This window comes from Mytilus trossulus, chromosome 7 (genome assembly GCF_036588685.1).
Source record: "Mytilus trossulus isolate FHL-02 chromosome 7, PNRI_Mtr1.1.1.hap1, whole genome shotgun sequence".
NCBI classification, from domain to species: Eukaryota; Metazoa; Mollusca; class Bivalvia; order Mytilida; family Mytilidae; genus Mytilus; species Mytilus trossulus.
This window is the reverse complement of record NC_086379.1, coordinates 83,002,197-83,021,303: the sequence shown is the minus strand read 5'-3', so window position 1 is coordinate 83,021,303 and position 19,107 is coordinate 83,002,197. Positions and strand designations below refer to the sequence as shown.

Here is a 19,107-nt window from a genome sequence, read left to right as displayed (position 1 = left end):
GTGAATGAACTTTATTCTCACAAAACTACATGTCATAGTTACAGAGAAAATATATATTTACAATTACATATATGTATATATAAGCATGCACATGTGTGAACAAATAACGTAACTTAACTTGGAGGACTGACTTTCACCTGTATTGTTTTTATAAACTTACATAATTTTTCTAAAATAATAGTATTGTCTGAATTAAATTAACTATTAAATTTGTATGTACTTGGATTTTTACAGCAATATTCAGGTAAAAATTTCTTTCTCTCTAAATCTAAAGATTTACAAGTCATTATATAATGATATTCGTCACCAATTTCGTTTGCGTTGCATAGATGGCAAAGTCTGTCGTTTCGTGACAAGCCTCGCCATCTGCCGGTCTCAATTGGTAAACGATGACTACCACATCTAAATTTGCAGTATACAAATAATAAACTATTAGACAATTTGTTGAGATAATTCTCAAATTTCAAATTATTTTTAAAAATTCTGTAACATAGGCATTTAGGTAAGGTTTCTATCTGTGACAAACATAATTGTGTGAACTGATCTTTAAGCTTTTGCTCCACACTTTTATGTAGTAACGTAGTATAACGAAATCGGAGATCTATATTTTAATTAGGAGATCTATATTTTAATTAGATTGGATGTTGGCATGAGTTATAAATGACCGTTAGCTGAACTGTCAACGTTCAATTCAATTCAAAGCTTTATTTATAGTCGGCATGTTGCATAACAAATAAACATAAGCTCTCTGAGCTTTTATAACCGACAATAACCTTCACTGTGAATTTGGGACCCAAATAAATCTGATATAATATTCTAGATATTTGATGAAACGGTTTATGTGCATTTCTACCAAACTAGCAGTTATGTATATTTCTTTGCAAAAAAATGTTGTTGCAAGATCAGTTTCGGCAGTATCTTGTATAGCCAAGTTGACGTTCAGCCATTTGAGATCATTTCTGTATAGGTAAATTTATCTGGTCGTTATTTTTTTTCATTGCAGCACGCTCTTCGGGGGTAAGATTTGTTGTTTTTCCTGGTATATCTATTTTTTTTTTTATTTCAAATGGTAAAAAAGGATTCTAAGGCGGCAATTGAAGAATACTCAGTATTTGAATCGAAGTACTAGTACCTTTTTTAAAACTTACTTGACTTAATCCACTTCGTCCCATAACCTTTTTATGAAGTTTATAGTTATTCCCGTTATCTGAATTTTTTGAGTCACTATTCGAATTTTCGCTGTTCATGTTGTTATTTTCCCTCAACGCTAAATAGTTCTTGATGCCAAGAATTTTTGTAAAATTTCATTAATAGGGGCAGATAAAGAGTCCCCTCGACTGCAGATATATTTTCTCAACTGGTATTCAGATGATTGACCACAATACTGGACTGGAGTTAGTGACTGAAGATATCATTCGTATCCTGTGGCCTACGTTTGAAGCGTTGCCCTCTTGTCTTCTTTTCTTCAGATAGTATATAAGGATGGATGTTCCCAATGCAATCCGTACAAAATTTCCTTTTTGCTTTTCAAGCAGATTTTAGATTGTATAATAGCGATGCTTTTTGTTTGTTTTGTTTTGTTTTGTTTTGTTTTGTTTTGTTTTGTTTTGTTTTGTTTTGTTTTGTTTTGTTTTGTTTTGTTTTGTTTTGTTTTGTTTTGTTTATAGTTTTTGTTTAGATCAATTTTTTTATTTATTTTTTTTATTTGTATTTTTTTTATTTTTTTTATTTTTGTAATTAGTTTTGTTTTGTTTGTTTTTGTTTTAATAAGCTGAGTTGACTGAGACGTAAACTTCAAAACTTGTAAATTTTTAAGCGCATTCACTTATTTTGTGGTTGAATAAAATTTACGTTTTGTTACGTTTTCTTACCGTTTGTCTTCTGCATCTTTTTGTAACATAACAAATCAATTTAGATAAAAATGTGTGAGGCGAAAATGTTTTGGTACTTTCTGGTGTAATCAATTGAAAAATGGTTTGAAATGATGTTTTGGTACGTTCTGGTATCTTTTAAAATACCACAGTTGTTCTTACGGTGAACATTCTTACCAGATCGTTTCATCTGGACATAAATTATTTTATTTACTCGGAATACCTCGAGTTTCTTCCAGTCTTTATTCAGAAACTGAAAGCAGTCACAAGATTTGTAAAAAAACACAAACAAAAATAGATTCCTGCAATCAAATGGGATGCTGAACAATTGAATGAAAGGTTTGAATAAGACACAGAACTCTCATGACATTAAACATAAATCATACAGGGAAATAATACCTTTAAGATTTGAAAACTCCAGTTTTTTTCCGATTTTTTTGGGTAAGAATTTTACAACTGTCACCTGAAAAACAGAATCAAAATAAAAGGTTTCAAACTTTAGTTATTTATATACAGATATGAGAAGAAATGTCTTATCTTTTGTATGTGCTTTGGTATTCCCTTCCCCCGTTTGGATACACCTTATTGTGTTGACTGTAGAATCTGTGTCTCTTAAACTTTTGAGGTCTAGCAACAATCACTTTTCCATTGTGGCATGCAATATTTTGTATAATGATGTCATTTTTTTTTACCAGAACCTTTGTGAAGTCCAGTAATAGCATACAAATGGTGATAACGTGTTTAAGTCTGGACAACCAACACAACTTATTATCATATTCAATTTATGCATTTTCAATGCATACCCAACTATATCAGTCCTATTCAGGACCGATAACTCTGTCGATAGATATTATAGTGTATACAATATTGTTAAAACCAGATCAATCGTATCATACGTCTCTGCTGGAATGTATACAATAACTCTTTTTTTGTTACACAATTTCAACTTTATATCGATTCATTGCCTGGATTGAGCTTTAAATATTGAATTAAAAAATAAATAACGATAAAAACATATTCAATGATCGAAATTCATTTAAATTAAAATTTGAATTAGAATATTTCTTTGAAATAATTATAGAAACATATAAATATTTGAATGCCTTTTAAGCAAAAATTTTTTTTTAAAGAAATTTTCATAATATTAATATTCTCCTAAAGTTTATTATGAACCATACTTCTTCTGATTTGACACGGGAAGAAGATATTTATTTGTACATTTATGAAAACTTTTGTATATCACAAAATTTAAACTCTGGTAATACATGTATACACACTGACAGGATGTTGAATGTCACCTGGTGGCTTTTGGTTTGCACGTCTACCTGACAATATATTATGATGTTACATCTAACCCAAGTTAGATTTCACCTGTAAGTGTTCGGTCAAGGAATGTAAAGGTATAGAATATTTATCTATTATACATGGACATCGTTTTTGTTCTCTCAGGATGAAATTTTTTTTTTTGTTCTAAAAGGAATGTATAATATAATTCTAAAGAAAAATAAAATATACAGAAAACTTTAAAAAAAAAAAATTTTTAAAAAAGAAGAGAATTTTTTTTTATTATAGATATTGTAAACTATTTTCTAGTAATAGTATCTCCTGGATGAATCTCTGTCAAAATAAATGTTCCCGTGTCCCACTTAAATTTTTTTTTTTATTAAGAAATTTTGAAATCAATGATATCGAAATATCACTAAAGAATAAACAGAAAGATCAGAGATTCTTTATGAAAAATTAGATATAATCTAGGAAAGTCTTACTATAGAAATCATTGATTTGATGCAACATTTCCATATGATACATCAGCCGCCATTTTGCAAAATCTCGGAAAATTCCCTTTTTAAAATCGATGTTTGACCGAATTTAACCTGAAATTAAACTGTTTTAAGTAGTATTTTTGGCCAGCTATATGTTTGAATATACTTGGTCGATTTGCAAAGTTTTTGTTTTATTTACAGAATTTCTTTATTTGTCGTAAAAGTAGACATGGGTATCGGTAATTTAGCATTGAGTCAACGGAGAAATGACGAGAAAAAGTGCATGTTTTACAATGTCGATTTGACCGAATTTAATCAAAAATTAAACTGTTAGGACCAACATTGTTTGATAGAAATATGTTTGAATATCAATGATTGATTTGCAAAAGTAAGAAAACGGATCAGGTTTATGAGATAATTAAACTTTATTGAAGCATATATGCATTTTATATGGGGAAATATAATACAAAATGGCGGCTTTTATACGTCACAAAAGTCATGTGATGTCTAATTTAGTTGGATATGTGTTTCAATTTTTCTCTGCGTTAGGTTTAGAAATTTGACAGTTAATAAAAAAAGAATGAATGGATGTAAAGCAAAATTATATCTGGATGAAATTTGATCTGGAGGAAAAAATGTCACAGTAGTTGTTGTTATTTTTTTATCCGGAGGAAAAAATTTCCCTGGGATATTTTTTCCTTTGCCGTGAAATTCTATCTGGGTAGTTAACTTATTGAATAGTTATTAGAAAAAACTTATCCTTTACAAATACTATGAAATAATAAAAGTGTATTTGAATTAAACCTATTTTGTAAAAAAAACATATTTTAATGGGAATTATTTCACAAATTATCATTGAAAAAATTTCCTAAAAAAATTTAAGTAAATATCAATCTTTTAAAAGAAAACTATCATTAAACATAAGAAAGAAAACCAGAAATAATTTCAAAGATCATAATTGTGAAATAATATCATGATTAATTATAGGTTAGACAATACTTGGTCATGTTTTATGAAGATTTAAGCCCAAGGCGAAGCTGAGGGCTTAAATCTTCATAAAACATGACCAAGTATTGTCTGACCAATTTAGAACATATTCACATTTTCGAGTGACCTTACAAAATGATCCTTGCCCATTGTAATATTCAAACCTAAATAAGAGTTCACTTTTTATAATTAACTAAAAATAAAACATAGCTAATGATTATTTCAATGGATGGAATGAAATAGCACTGACATAGTTTGTGAGGACCAAAAGGATAAATAGTTTTTCTTCTGCTTCAGGTAAAATTTAATACTTATATATCTTTAGATCTAATTTTAAAAAGCGCCATATTGTTATATACCGTATTCGGCCGTGTATAGTACGCATTTATGTATAGTCCGCACCCCCTTTACATCCCCTTAAAATCGAGAAAAAAAGTTTTGTAAAAAAAAAAAAAAAAAAAAAAAAAATTATTGTTAAAGTCTAGTTCACTGTAAAAATAATACATTGAAAGAGACCTATAATTCTCCATGTATTTTATAAAAAAAAAATAATTAAGTTTTATTTATTTCATAAAAAATTGAAATGGTAGGACTTTTCATCAGGTAATTAATATTTAATAATTTTATATAAGTAGTTATTAATCAAAAAGATTCATTTTAAAATCAACATTTGTCTAAGTATTTCCAAGCTGATATATAATATAACAGAAATAATTTGAATATTATGTAACAAAAGAAAAAAGAGATCAAACATTTATCTTAATTAATTAGCAGTAATCAAAATTTTAAAACTATTTAATCTTATATAATCTTTTCCTTGATAATGTTGTTTTATTGCCTGGGATTATAATATTTAACACCTGTCAAAACTTGACATCATTATTTAATTGCTACACACCCATACTTAATCCTTAATTACCTCTCTTGATTACCTATGCAGGATGTCACACCTTTACTTTTAATAATCAATTTTGAAAAGAAAAGTTAAAAAAGAATAAAAGAATAAGAATAAAATGAAGTTAATACAATAAAGGTCTCTAATATACATTGTTAATGCAGAAAAAACGAAATTAAAAAAAAAAAAAAAAAAAAAAAAAAATTTTTTTTAATAAATTTCGAAAACCGTCTATAGTTGTGTATAGTCCGCACCCCTTGTACAAACTACATATTTAATGAAAAAAAGTGCGGACTATACATGCCCAAATACGGTAAATCCCCGTTTTTATTAATTTTTTTCATAAACATAAAACTCTCTATATGAATATTTGAATTCAGACCATTCACCGTTAAATGTTACCTTTTATTGATAAATTTTCATGTTTTGTGTTTCTCCGAAAAAAAATCCTCTCTTTATATATCAGCAGTCTGGTATTGTTTTTTTGAGAAAAAAAACCCAAATATTCCCTCAAATTTTGGGTATATAAATTAAATAAAAATTATTTTTACCTCCATCCTTACCCTATATATTTTTTTGTTTATTTTATATATACAATCATGACAATGGATGTGTACCATTAGAAAATGTTTGAAAATTTGTAAAATTCCAAAGGTTTTTGTTGTAATCTTTGCTCTTTCGTCCTTAATCAGTATAGTCCTTTTTCCTAAGGAAAATGCCTCAGGGGATTGTACACTTCATTAGTGCGGTTATTTTAAGAGTTCACATAATTAACTGACAATGAAAAGTCATTCATGTATAGCATTTCATAGTGCATGGAAAACCATGTACTATGAAAATTAGAGGGGAAAAAAATGACTTTTCATTGGACGAGAAGGGGTGAGTATGTTCTAAATAAGGTAAGTGAAATACATGTACAAGTGAGTTGTTTTCAGATCTCAGTACAAATATAAATTAAAACGTAAAGGTAGAAATATAGTTGCATTACTACTGTTAACAGTAATGGAAGAATTTGATTATGATAATATTTTTAACTATATAAATAGTCTGGGGACAATTGATGTTGTTGTTGATTATATGGAAATCAGATAAATTATAGCATAACAATATATTGGAACAAAAGCAATTTTAACAGCTGGATAGTATTTACCTTTAAAATAATATCTGTCTTATTAAATATTTATGTTGTAAGTCATCTTGATATATAAATGAATATATAAAAAATAAGATTCAAGGAAAAATTTCACTATGAAATAGATTCAGGAATATATTATATTAATATCTTTAAAATATAAATTGCTCATATATAATTACCTCCCTTTGATAAATTATGCAAATTTGTTCTACCTTTGTAAAACATTTTACAATTAAAGTCAGGTATATATTGATTGCGAGTAACTTACATACTAGTTAATGGGAGTATATTTCACAAGGTTCTGTGAAATATGATACAGCAAATATATACCGGTACATACTATCCGCACAACACAGATAGATTTTCACTCCTCTGGAAAAATTCTACCTGTGAAATACCATGCCTGGAAAAAAAATACCGTGACAAATTATCCTCAGGATAAAATATCACAGAGGAAGGAATAAACCGTTACATGTACAGGCAAATTAACATGATTTATACAACTAAAAAAATCCAAACAATCTATTGGCAGGCATGTCTCTTCTTCTAAGTTCTTATTTATATTGTAGTAAAGCAGTTATGGAAATGGTCATAATTTTGTGAGAACAATTAAATGAACATTTGCGGGATGAATATTTAATATTAAAATGACTCATCTTACCGAGATTTAATGTGAGAATAATATGTTTTGTAGAAATAAATGTCTGACTTTACTGGAGAAGAATTAATACAAGCAGCCATCTATAATCAACACGACCTTTTGACCTGTTTATTGGAGGGAGAATGTCAAAACTTCCTGAACAAGACTGATAGATGCCATAGAACTGCTATTTATACCAGTGTGTCTAACAATAGCTTCAGATGCTTGCAAATCCTTTTGGAATATGGAGGTATATAACTTGATGAGACATTTAGATCTTGTGATCAAATTATCCTTTCATTTTTTAAAACATGTTTATGTTACAGTTAACATATACATGTATAGATAAAACTGTTTAAGTTACAGTTATTATTGATAGGTAAAACTGGGCTGTTATATTTGTGACTGTTTTGAATTAAGGAGATCAGGTATGAACACTGACACTAAGTCAAGTAAATAATTTGAGAATAAATTATAAATAAATACATGTATAATGTAATTGTATTATTCTTTTATTCACAATATAATATATGTGGTTTTTAGCTTGATTCTGACCAATGCTTATATTCCAAATATATATGTATATATGCCTCTATTATTGTTGTTGTTACCAATTATGTAATTCAATTGTATCTGATTTTATGCCCTTTATGGGCCCTGTGATTTGGGAAATAAAAATATTCATTTCTATTCTATTCTATTCTATAGAGTGCCAATGAGACACATCTCCATCCAAGTCACAGTTGTAAAAAGTTAATTTGTTCATTTATCAATGTTACATTTATGTTATAACCTATTGTTTTTGGAGTTAACATGCCACAACTTCAATATTTTTTATACAATATTAGGTACTGCTGATTACAGACACATTATTTAATTTGGATCAGAATTATTAAAATGTAGGACAAGATACCAAGGTGAAAAACCAAAAAGTCAACAAAGAACAAAAAAACCAGAAAACACTATAGCATAAAACTAATGCTAGCAACACCTACCAAATAATAAGAGAAGGATAAATCAATATTTAATGCATATTTGATATTTTTCAGCTGATGCCAACATCCCTGCTAATGAACAATTTAACTGTATGGTAAGTACATGAAGTATGGAAGTATAAAGAACTTCATCACAGTCAGTTACAAACTCAGATGTCAATAATATTCAAATTTTGTGTGTAAAATCAAGATAACTATGAATTTATTGTATAACAACTGTAAAATTATAGTTGGGCAAGAATCAATTGAAACTTTGATTTATACTCTTAATTTATAAAATGCTTGTAAATAAATTGTCACATAGAAATCAATTGATAGAACAGATATATGCTTTTATGTTTTACTAAGTTTTAACAAAAATTTACATGTGTTAATTTTCCAAATTTCATGATTTTAAATGCTTTAAATTTGGATGAATCCTCAGGATTTTAAAAACTTTTTCACACTTTCTATTTTATGACACTAGTTGTAGTGTAGATGTCCAAGCATAACAAGAAATGCTTGATAAATGGTCTTTATATTCTGGACCAGATTTGTCCAATACTGAACTTTAACTCCTTTTTTCTATAATCATTAGTTTTATATATCTTTTTGCAGACACCACTTCATCTGGCTATTTTAGATGGAAAAGAGAAGATAACTCAGTTGTTATTAGAATCTGGGGTTGATGTCAACATTAAGGATGCTACTGGATTAACTCCTTTAGAATTGGCTAACAATATTGATCGTGATGATCTTATATGTATGATTAAATCAGAAATAAGTATGTCTAATCTGAAATACAAATTTAAAAAGTTATCAAAAGTACCAGGATTACAATTTTATACGCCAGACGCGCGTTTCGTCTACATACGACTCATCAGTTATGCTCATATCAAAATAGTTAAAAAGCCAAATAAATACAAAGTTGAAGAGCATTGAGGACCCAAAATTCCAAAAAAGTTGTGCCAAATACGGCTAAGGTAATCTACTCCTGGGGTAAGAAAATCCTTAGTTTTTATTTAAAATAATTGTATATTATAAGACAGCAATCCATGTACAATAACTCCCCCTTACAAAAAGACACACACACTAGAAAAGCTCCCCCTTACAAAAAGACACACACACTAGACCCCCCCCCCCCCCTTTACAAAAAGACACAAACATTAGAAAAGTATCTTTATTACATTTTTTCTTCGCAAAATCCTCTTTGATTAGATAGTGTGTTAAAAATCTTTTGACTACTCAATTAAGAAATTTTAACAAATTTAGTTTCACTTTTTAAGTTAAGAATTGGTGCTGGCATAGAATTTTTATCTACAGTTAGTCAGAAGAGGATACTTGCACATAGTTTAAACTTCTCTCCCTGTTTAAGTGGACATCAATTTTGAAAGTTGCATACATCATGTACATGTTTTTTTTCTTCTTAAAACCAATAAAGAAATTTTTAACTATCAATGAAATTAAAAGCAATTTTACGTTCAAATTGTATTATCCAAAGATTAATGAGTTTAAATTTGAAAGGAATGTTTATTTGTTTATATTTTTTTTTTAGTTGGAAGGAAAGAAAAGATGGACACTGTAGGACAAGGTAAAGTTGATTCTGTGAATATAAACATATCCACAAAGGTGTTCACAAATTATTCTATATCTGTAGTCTTAAACTAAATTATCATATCTATTCAAAAAAGCAATTTTAGTTTTGACACTTCATATTTTCAAAAGTAGAATTCAGCACAAATTTTACTAGCTACTGAAAATAAATAATACTTTGGTAAACATCACCCATTAAAAAAGATCTCTTTAGAAAGAGGATTTCCATTAAAAAAAAAACCACCAAAATAAAAGTGACGAATCTTCATTATTTCTCTTTGGATGTTTTTTTAAAACTAAATAATTACATTTCTTTACAGCCATTTTTATACGACCGCAAAATTTGAAAATTTTTTCGTCGTATATTGCTATCACGTTGGCGTCGTCTCTGTCGTCGTCGTCCGAATACTTTTAGTTTTCGCACTCTAACTTTAGTAAAAGTAAATAGAAATCTTTGAATTTTAACACAAGGTTTATGACCACAAAAGAAAGGGTGGTATTGATTTTGGGAGTTTTGGTCCCAACATTTTAGGAATTAGGGGCCAAAAAGGGCCCAAATAAGCATTTTCTTGGTTTTCACACTATAACTGTACTTTAAGTTAATTGAAATCTATGAAATTTTGACACAAGGTTTATGACGACAAAAGAAAGGTTGGGATTGATTTTGGGAGTTTTGGTTTCAACATTTTAGGAATTAGGGGCCAAAAAAGGGCCCAAATAAGCATTATTCTTGGTTTTCGCACAATAACTTTAGTTTAAGTAAATAGAAATCAATGAAGTTTAAACACATTGTTTATGACCACAAAAGGAAGGTTGGTATTGATTTTGGGAGTTTAGGTCCCAATAGTTTAGGAATTAGGGGCCAAAAAGGGACCCAAAAAAGCATTTTTCTTGGTTTTCGCACCATAACATTAGTATAAGTAAATGGAAATCTATGAAATTCAAACACAAGGTTTATGACCATAAAAGGAAGGTTGGTATTGATTTTGGGAGTTTTGGTCCCAACAGTTTAGGAATAAAGGGCCCAAAGGGTCCAAAATTAAACTTTGTTTGATTTCATCAAAATTGAATAATTGGGGTTCTTTGATATGCCGAATCTAACTGTGTATGTAGATTCTTAACTTTTGGTCCCATTTTCAAATTGGTGTACATAAAGGTCCAAAGGGTCCAAAATTAAACTTAGTTTGATTTTGACAAAAAATGAATCGGTTGGGTTCTTTGATATGCTGAATCTAAAAATGTACTTAGATTCTTGATTATTGGCTCAGTTTTCAAGTTGGTCCAAATCGGGGTCCAAAATTAAACTTTGTTTGATTTCATAAAAAATTGAATAAATGGGGTTCTTTGATATGCCAAATCTAACTGTGTATGTAGATTCTTCATTTTTGGTCTTGTTTTCAAATTGGTCTACATTAAAGTCCAAAGGGTCCAAAATTAAACTTAGTTTGATTTTAACAAAAATTGAAATCTTGGGGTTCTTTGATATGCTGAATCCAAACATGTACTTAGATTTTTGATTATAGGCCCAGTTTTCAAGTTGGTCCAAATCAGGATCTAAAATTATTATATTAAGTATTGTGCAATAGCAAGTCTTTTCAATTGCACAGTATTGCACAATGACAAGAAATATCTAATAACACAATATTGTGAAATAGCAATTTTTTTTTTAATTAGAGTTATCTTTCTTTTTCCAGAATAGTAAGCAAGAAATATCTAATTGCACAATATTGTGCAATTGCAAGAATTTTTTTGAATTGGAGTTATCTTTCTTTGTCCAGAATCAACTTAAATCTTTGTTATATACAATATACAATGTATATTCACTTTTTACTACCAACTGATAAATTAAAACAATCTTTACCATTCAGTGATAACAATCAGTTTTTTTACATCTTAATATATTATTAAAGGGGGATGTGATTAAAAAAATTGGGTTCAATTTCATAAATAAAAAGAAAATTTCTTCAAACATTTTTTTGAGAGGATTAATATTCAACAGCATAGTGAATTGCTGTAAGAGAAAACAAAAATTTTAAGTTCATTAGAACACATTCATTCTGTGTCAGAAACCTATGCTGTGTCAACTATTTAATCACAATCCAAATTTAGAGCTGAATCCAGCTTGAATGTTGTGTCCATACTTGCCCCAACCGTTCAGGGTTCAACCTCTGCGGTCATATAAAGCTACGCCCTGCGGAGCATCTGGTTCATCAATGATATAATTCTTATCTGTGTTTTTTCAAGATTTCCTGGAAGCTTGCCAAGAAGATGAATTAGCCACCATGAGAAGTGTGTTAAATAAAAGTCAATCAAAAGACTATGTTAACCAGATTGTGGAAGGGGGGCTTACTCCATTATATATGTAAGTATACTAACAAGTTACTGTTAAAACATTATTTTCATGGGGTTAAAATTTGTCTCCATATAAGATTTCATGTGTATTAAATTTCGTGGTTTCCATTCAATGGAAGTGATATCAAATGAAGGTTTAATTTTCGTGGCATTTTCAATTTTGTGTATACATTCTTTCCAGGAAATAAACAAAATTAAATCCTCCACGAAAATTTCTATTTTTACATTATATATTAAGATGTGAATGTCAATATAAAGTGTTTTGTATCTAAATCAGTTGTAAATCATGATTATTATTTCTTTAAATTGAGTTAACCTAGTGAAGTAGGTAAGTGAGAGTGAAATCAAGCTTTATGTTTAGAAGGTTTCAAGTGTAATTGAGCTTTTCTTCATTCTGATATATTTTTTAACAAATTGTTTTCTTTCTTATATTGTTTGGGTATGAAACCCTTATAAGCACTTCCTGTGGACATGTTTGAAATAGAAAATTGTTTTTGCTTCAATAATGCTTCTAATTTAATTGAAAGCTGACAAAAACATTTAAAGGTATTCTTTGCAATTTATATATGTATTCAAATGTCTAAAAATATAAAGGACACAGGTCATAATTATAGGTCATAGGGGATACAATTTCATCTTGCCCTGAGTTAGTACAACAATGTTAAATCTGCAAGTTTGAGGAAGCAATTTTTGTGTTTTTCCCTTGCATGGGATATTGAGACAACACCTCCTGCACTGTATATGAATGATGTTTTTTTAATTTTTTAATTCAGGGCAACAGAGAAAAAGAATGCTGAGACGGTTGAGTTTTTATTGGACCATGAAGCAGATCCGCGGGTGTTAGCCGATAATGGTTACGCTGCTATACACAAAGCATGTGAAGACGGGAGTACTGATATTATCAAACTCTTTCAACAGGTATATATCAAAATACATGTATATAGAAACAGGAAGATGTGTTTGAGTGCCAATGAGACAACACTCCATCCAGGCCACATTGTGTAAAAAGTAAACTATTATAGGTCAAAGTACAGCCTTCAATACAAACCCTTAGCTCATACAAAACAGCAAGCTATAAATAACTTTCTAATGACCATCTTATTGAGAGTTGTCTTATTAGCAATTATAACACATATTTTTATAGCAAAACAATTTAAATTGAAAAACCAATAGTCTAATCTACAAAATGTATATAAAAAACGAGAAACAAGAAACACGAAACTCATATAAACGACATCAACAAACAACAAGTGTCAAACTAATCAACATCAGATCATTCTTTATCATGCTGTTGATATGTTCTAGCCAAAGTTATTCAGGTAGGGTTAAATGTATTTGATGTCACATAGCTGTATTATGAAGTTTTATGAAGAGCTGAGTCGAGTGATACAGACCGTGCAAACACTGATAAAAAATATTATAGCAATATCATATGGACTAGATGAAATTGTGGTATACCAAAGTAAGAGTTTTCTATATTATTGTGATGCGTAGCATAGCTTTTCTATTTATATATATATTTTTATATTACAGCATTGTCCAGATGTAATAGGAATACATGTACCCAATGGTAAATCTCTACTTCACATATGTGCTGAGTCGGGTCAAGTTAACTCTATGAAAACTATTCTTGACTTTAAATACCCTCCAGAAATAATGAGAATGTTTGAGGACGAGGATTGTACATATAACCTCCCCTTAGACATCAATGCTATAGATATGGAAGGACAGACGGTATTACATTTGGCTTGTAAAAATGGAGAAGTAGAAATTGTTAGATATCTTGTTGATTTTACTGTTAAACCAAAATGGAAGGGAAAGATGGGAAGGACACGTGTATCTGTTCGTAAAACCACGCCCATTAGTCCAAGTTCATCTCAGGTCAGTTTATATAGTCCCGTGAAGATAAATGCCGTTAATAATAATGGGTTGATGCCTTTACATATCGCTATAAAGAAAGGATCTGGTCAGATCACAGAGATCCTATTAAAAGCCAAAGCTGATGTCAGCGCAGTAGTCAAGGATAAGGGTAAAGAAACAACGGCTCTTATGATAGCATGTCAGCTGGGGGATAGCTATATAATGGATAAACTACTACAATATAATGCCACCGATCATGATAAAAAAGTATTTAAATATGCTAAACATGAAAATCCCCAATTACTGTCCATCTTATTGAAGTATCGTACAACCAGGGATAATGAATTTCCTATCAACAAATCAGGAATGAGGAAGGAGTATCTAGAGAAAATGTCAGGTGACCAAGACAGTTTTGACAGTGTCTCATCAATAAATATCAACTTTAAAAAGACATTACCATCGTTTGCTGTTCACATTAAATGGCAGGATTTAGAACACGTTTCTGCTATTGAAGATGAAGATCTGAAATACATTGGTTACCATCACAACCCATCAATGGAGACATTTAATAGTAGGTTTGCCCTCTACGCCATCACAAAGATTGATGTGTCTGGTAATAACCTTGGGATTCTCTTTCCCGACAATTTGTTACGTCTGCCATCGCTGCATGTCCTAGATGTTTCTAGAAATAGAATAAGTACATTTGGAGTGGATGTAAAGACTGAATGTGACTTCTTACAAGAATTACGATTGGATCATAATCACATTGATGAACTTCCACATTATATCTTTAAGTTTGAGAAGTTAAAAGTTCTGTCTCTGGGTAACAATTATCTCAGAGAAATATCTCCCGAAGTATGGGTCATGCAATCATTGATTGTATTAAACCTGGCTGATAATAAGATAGTAATGTTACCGCCTCCAAATCAGGGAAAATCTTGTTCAAAACCACGGAAACTTTCAACATTACAATCTTTGCCAAGTGTGGACACGGGAACATACATACAAGAAAGTGAAGTTAAACATTCCACTGTCTGGTCCACATGGCTTAATGTCCTGGAAACAGAATTTGACATGATAAATAAAGCAGATCGACAAAACTCAGGACTACAGGACTTGAATCTCTCACACAATGAACTTACAGACATTCCGTCATGGCTAGCATGTGTGGCCCCATTCCTGGAAAATCTTAATTTAGCCCATAATTGGATCTCCGGGGTGGGAATGATCAGCAGCTTCCCTCAACATCTGAAGACGTTAGACCTGAGTAGTAATAGAATTCAAGATACAACACAGTTCCAGTTCTACAGCAAGGACTATGTTACATGTTATAGTTCTAAAGTATCACTAGGGTTGGTATACATTGATACAGTGTATGTTACAGTACCAATTTTGATTTTTTTTTTATGCTTGAGTTGTCTGAAACATAACATTTTGGCAAAATAATATTGTTGAATAGTATAAAGAATATCATTAATTTCAAAGTGGGATTCTGTTCATCTTTGGAATCTTTCCTTACAGTGATAATTGAAGGATTATAGTATTTTATTGATAATGAAAGTTTCCAAGTTTTATTGAGATAACATGGTAGGCTGTTAGTCTCATAATTACAAAACAGTTATCAATATCAAATTGTTTCATAATTCATTGTCTACAAGAAATTGATAACTATCGTATTGTCTATGTCTATGCATTTTTGTTAAAGAATAAATTGATTGCTATATAATTTAAGGTCAAGACCATCATCGAGGGGAAGTCCCACTACCAGATCATTAACCAGTTTTTCCCATCTATCTGGGACTGGTTGTCAGCATCAGATGCACACTATACTGGAACAGCTGGACACACTGAATCTGAGTTATAATGATCAACTGAAATCTGTCATAGTCACCAAGACAGGCTTGGAAGATTTATCATTAACAACAGAGAAATCATTCAGGAAAAATAGCTCTACTAATAGTGTAAGTTTTTCAATGTGATATATATATATATTTTAAATAGAACAACTTTTATGCAGTTAAGCTGCATTATACGAGCACCCTAGATTTGTGTTCTACCCAATATTGTTGAAATATGTGCCATTGTTATTTTCTAGCTGACTACTATATTATAACTATTAATTGAACACTTTTTTCATACTTTTAATTCTTGATTACAAAAAATTTAACCAGAAAAACCTTAAATGATCGTCGAATCACCCAAAAGTTTTGAAAGTTGCACATAGGAATCCTTTTGTTGTTTATTATCCCCTGTGATTTTGGCGAGGATGTCAAAGAACAATTGTATGAAATATTTAATTGCTGAAAATCTCTAAAGACAAGTGGTTCAGATTTCCCACATGGCAAAAGTTGTAGGAATATTGTTTGTCGTCGATACGTATTAAATACGTCAGAAGTCTAATAATAGGTTATTAGCTATTAATAAATGTAAGTTGGACGGCAGCAATTTCAAATCAGAAAAAAAAAATTAGGTACCTTTGAAGTGAAATTTGGAGGATTCTGATGATAGAAAGGTTATTATTGTTAATCATGATATTCCTTTTATATGAGATGCGTGTTAATAAATTGTATATTCAGAATTGAATTTCATTCTTTTAAATAACTCTTTTTTCACATATAAAATTACCTTGTCAATTGAGTAATGCACCAACATAAGATGTTTACCACTTATTATTGTTAAAGAATAAAAAGGAAAATCTACATTGATGGGATGTTTTCAGAAATGGGGATAACTCCTCCCTGAGACAAATTGGGCTGTTTTAGAAGACAACACGGTCAGAAATCATAGCCATTGTTGAGTATTTGACTAATTGTATTGAGTTAGGGGTTTTGTGTGTGTGAAACAGTGCTTCTCACATATTGATTTATGTTGAGCATGTTGAGTGACATTTATACTGTATTTACCTTTAAAATAGTAATGCACTATATGACTTTTATTTATCTGTATAAAATGGCATTTACAGAATGATATACTTTATATTATTTTTATTTTCTAGATGAAATCTCTGACAATAGCTAAGGATGAGAAGACCAAGAGATTATTATTTCCCAATCTGACGAGTTTGGATCTGAGTTACAATAAACACCTGACAGAACTACCAATGGATCTAGGGGATCTTAGTAGTCTTAAAAGATTGTGTTTATCTAAATCTAGTATAAGAGAGGTAGGGATTCAATAAAAAGCTGACAAAAGTTATTTTTGCACCCTTTCTTTTAAATAAAATGAAATATAAGGAATTTTTATTTTGGTACAATTTCTAAAAAAAATGATTTAGAATTTGTTTTATGTATTGTTTAAATAACTTCAGTGTATGCAAATGAAGATGTACTACTCTTCTACAAATCATTGTTATCTATTATAGCTACCACCTCAACTAGGTCGCCTGAAGAATCTCTTGACCATAGAGATAGAGTTATGTCCCTTGGAGGGTCATATCCAGGATATCATAAGTAAAAAGGCAAACTTCAGGACCAGGGACATATTAGGATTTTTGCTGTCTGTCTTAGAAGAGTAAGAATATAAACTCAGTGCCAAAAAAAAATCATTTTCCATTTTTCTTATTTAAATATGAAGACCAGAAAATAAAAAAATAAATGGGAAAAGGAGATTTCTGTGCAGTAATAAATATCCTTACATCCTATATGAATGGTGGATGACACATTTATAATTTTTTGCTTATTAATTATTTCCATTTATACAATGCTTAAATGTGCAGCTAACATTGAGCTTGCACTATTTACCAGAAAATGCTGTACAAATGTTGTTTTAAGTACAAACTGATATCTTCTAACTCAAAAATTTTGTTTTTCTTTTAGTTCAGTAGAGTATAACTGTATGAACCTCATGCTGGTTGGAGTAGAGAAGATAGGAAAGACAACTCTGCTCAGTGAAATTAGTCGCAATCGTAGAACTGCTAAAAAAGCCACTGTAAGTAAACTTCTGGAATGAATTTTAACAACACAAAACTGATAAAAATTATGTCTCAAATTAAAATGTATGTACGATTCAAAATTTTGTGAAATTGAATAAGCAATAATCATGTTTAGTATCATTACTTCTTTTATTTATAATAATACTAAACATATAAATGTCAGTGTTCCCCTGTTTGCAAGGCACACTTGTAATTGTAAGATTTTAACTCGATTATTGATAGATGACTTTTTTATGTGACTTTAACAATCCACCTTCTTAAAATTTATAGTTTTACATAAAGTAAAGAGCTTGGAATTAAATACTCTGGATTTATTGAGTACTAGAATCATAAAAGAAAAGTTTCTAAAAACCATGCTAATTCAAACACTTTTATAACAATATTAGAATATTGATGTTTTCCAGAAGTAACTAGTTTTGAGAGATAAGAGTTGTTGCAAGAACATTGTATATACTCTCACCATGCTCTTAGTATAAGATAAGATTTCCCTATTTTTAACCCCATATTTTACATTCCATAGCATATTTATTTCATTCAGTAATTTTTTGTTTATGTCAGATCACAACTTTGAAGTAAAGAAAGAATATTATAAAACTAGTTCTGAACTGTATGGAGATTATAAAGATTTCATGTGATCTATTTTCAGCACTGGAATGAGAGAAAGACCATGAGAGAAGCTAGTTCTGAACCGTATGGAGAATTCCTTTCTACTGTTGGTATTGATATTAATGAACTTACTATTGGAGAGAAAAGGTCCAAGGGTATTGTTGTATTTAAGACCTGGGATTTCGGTGGACAGGTAATAATACTCAGATCTATATTGGAAATAAAGACCCGACTCTACAGTAAAAAAAAAATCAAGTATAATCATCACATAAAATGTGTTATGCACAAATTTTGCACTCCAAGTACAGAGATAAGTTTTATGATCTGAATGGACTGGTGTCTTTATTCCCAAGGAAATAAAATAATAAATTTTAGGCTAAGTTATTTTCATCATTTGGCTAAGGCTTTTAAGCCCATAACTTTTTTTTAGAAAATACCAACTTTTATTTTATGCATGTATTGTAATCATATTAATTGAAGTGCTAAATATTAACCTTTAT

At 29.9% G+C, this 19,107-nt stretch overlaps 1 protein-coding gene across 3 annotated transcripts in view; it reads left to right on the top strand.

The window, feature by feature from the left end:
- The first annotated feature begins 2,116 nt into the window (after positions 1-2,116).
- LOC134726008 (leucine-rich repeat serine/threonine-protein kinase 1-like) overlaps positions 2,117-19,107 on the top strand; it is a 40,558-nt gene continuing 23,567 nt past the window's right edge. For 2 of the 3 annotated variants that reach the window (XM_063590360.1, XM_063590362.1), the window contains exons 1-13: positions 2,126-2,312; positions 7,346-7,541; positions 8,341-8,381; positions 8,884-9,049; positions 9,821-9,856; positions 12,103-12,220; positions 12,984-13,128; positions 13,744-15,422; positions 15,803-16,031; positions 17,066-17,233; positions 17,432-17,580; positions 17,886-17,997; positions 18,648-18,800. In XM_063590360.1, coding sequence (XP_063446430.1) covers positions 7,352-7,541; positions 8,341-8,381; positions 8,884-9,049; positions 9,821-9,856; positions 12,103-12,220; positions 12,984-13,128; positions 13,744-15,422; positions 15,803-16,031; positions 17,066-17,233; positions 17,432-17,580; positions 17,886-17,997; positions 18,648-18,800 — 3,186 coding nt within the window. In that variant the 5' untranslated portion in view covers positions 2,126-2,312; positions 7,346-7,351. Of the gene's footprint in view, positions 2,313-7,345; positions 7,542-8,340; positions 8,382-8,883; positions 9,050-9,820; positions 9,857-12,102; positions 12,221-12,983; positions 13,129-13,743; positions 15,423-15,802; positions 16,032-17,065; positions 17,234-17,431; positions 17,581-17,885; positions 17,998-18,647; positions 18,801-19,107 lie in introns of all 3 variants that reach the window. The other variant, XM_063590361.1, reaches the window with a different exon arrangement.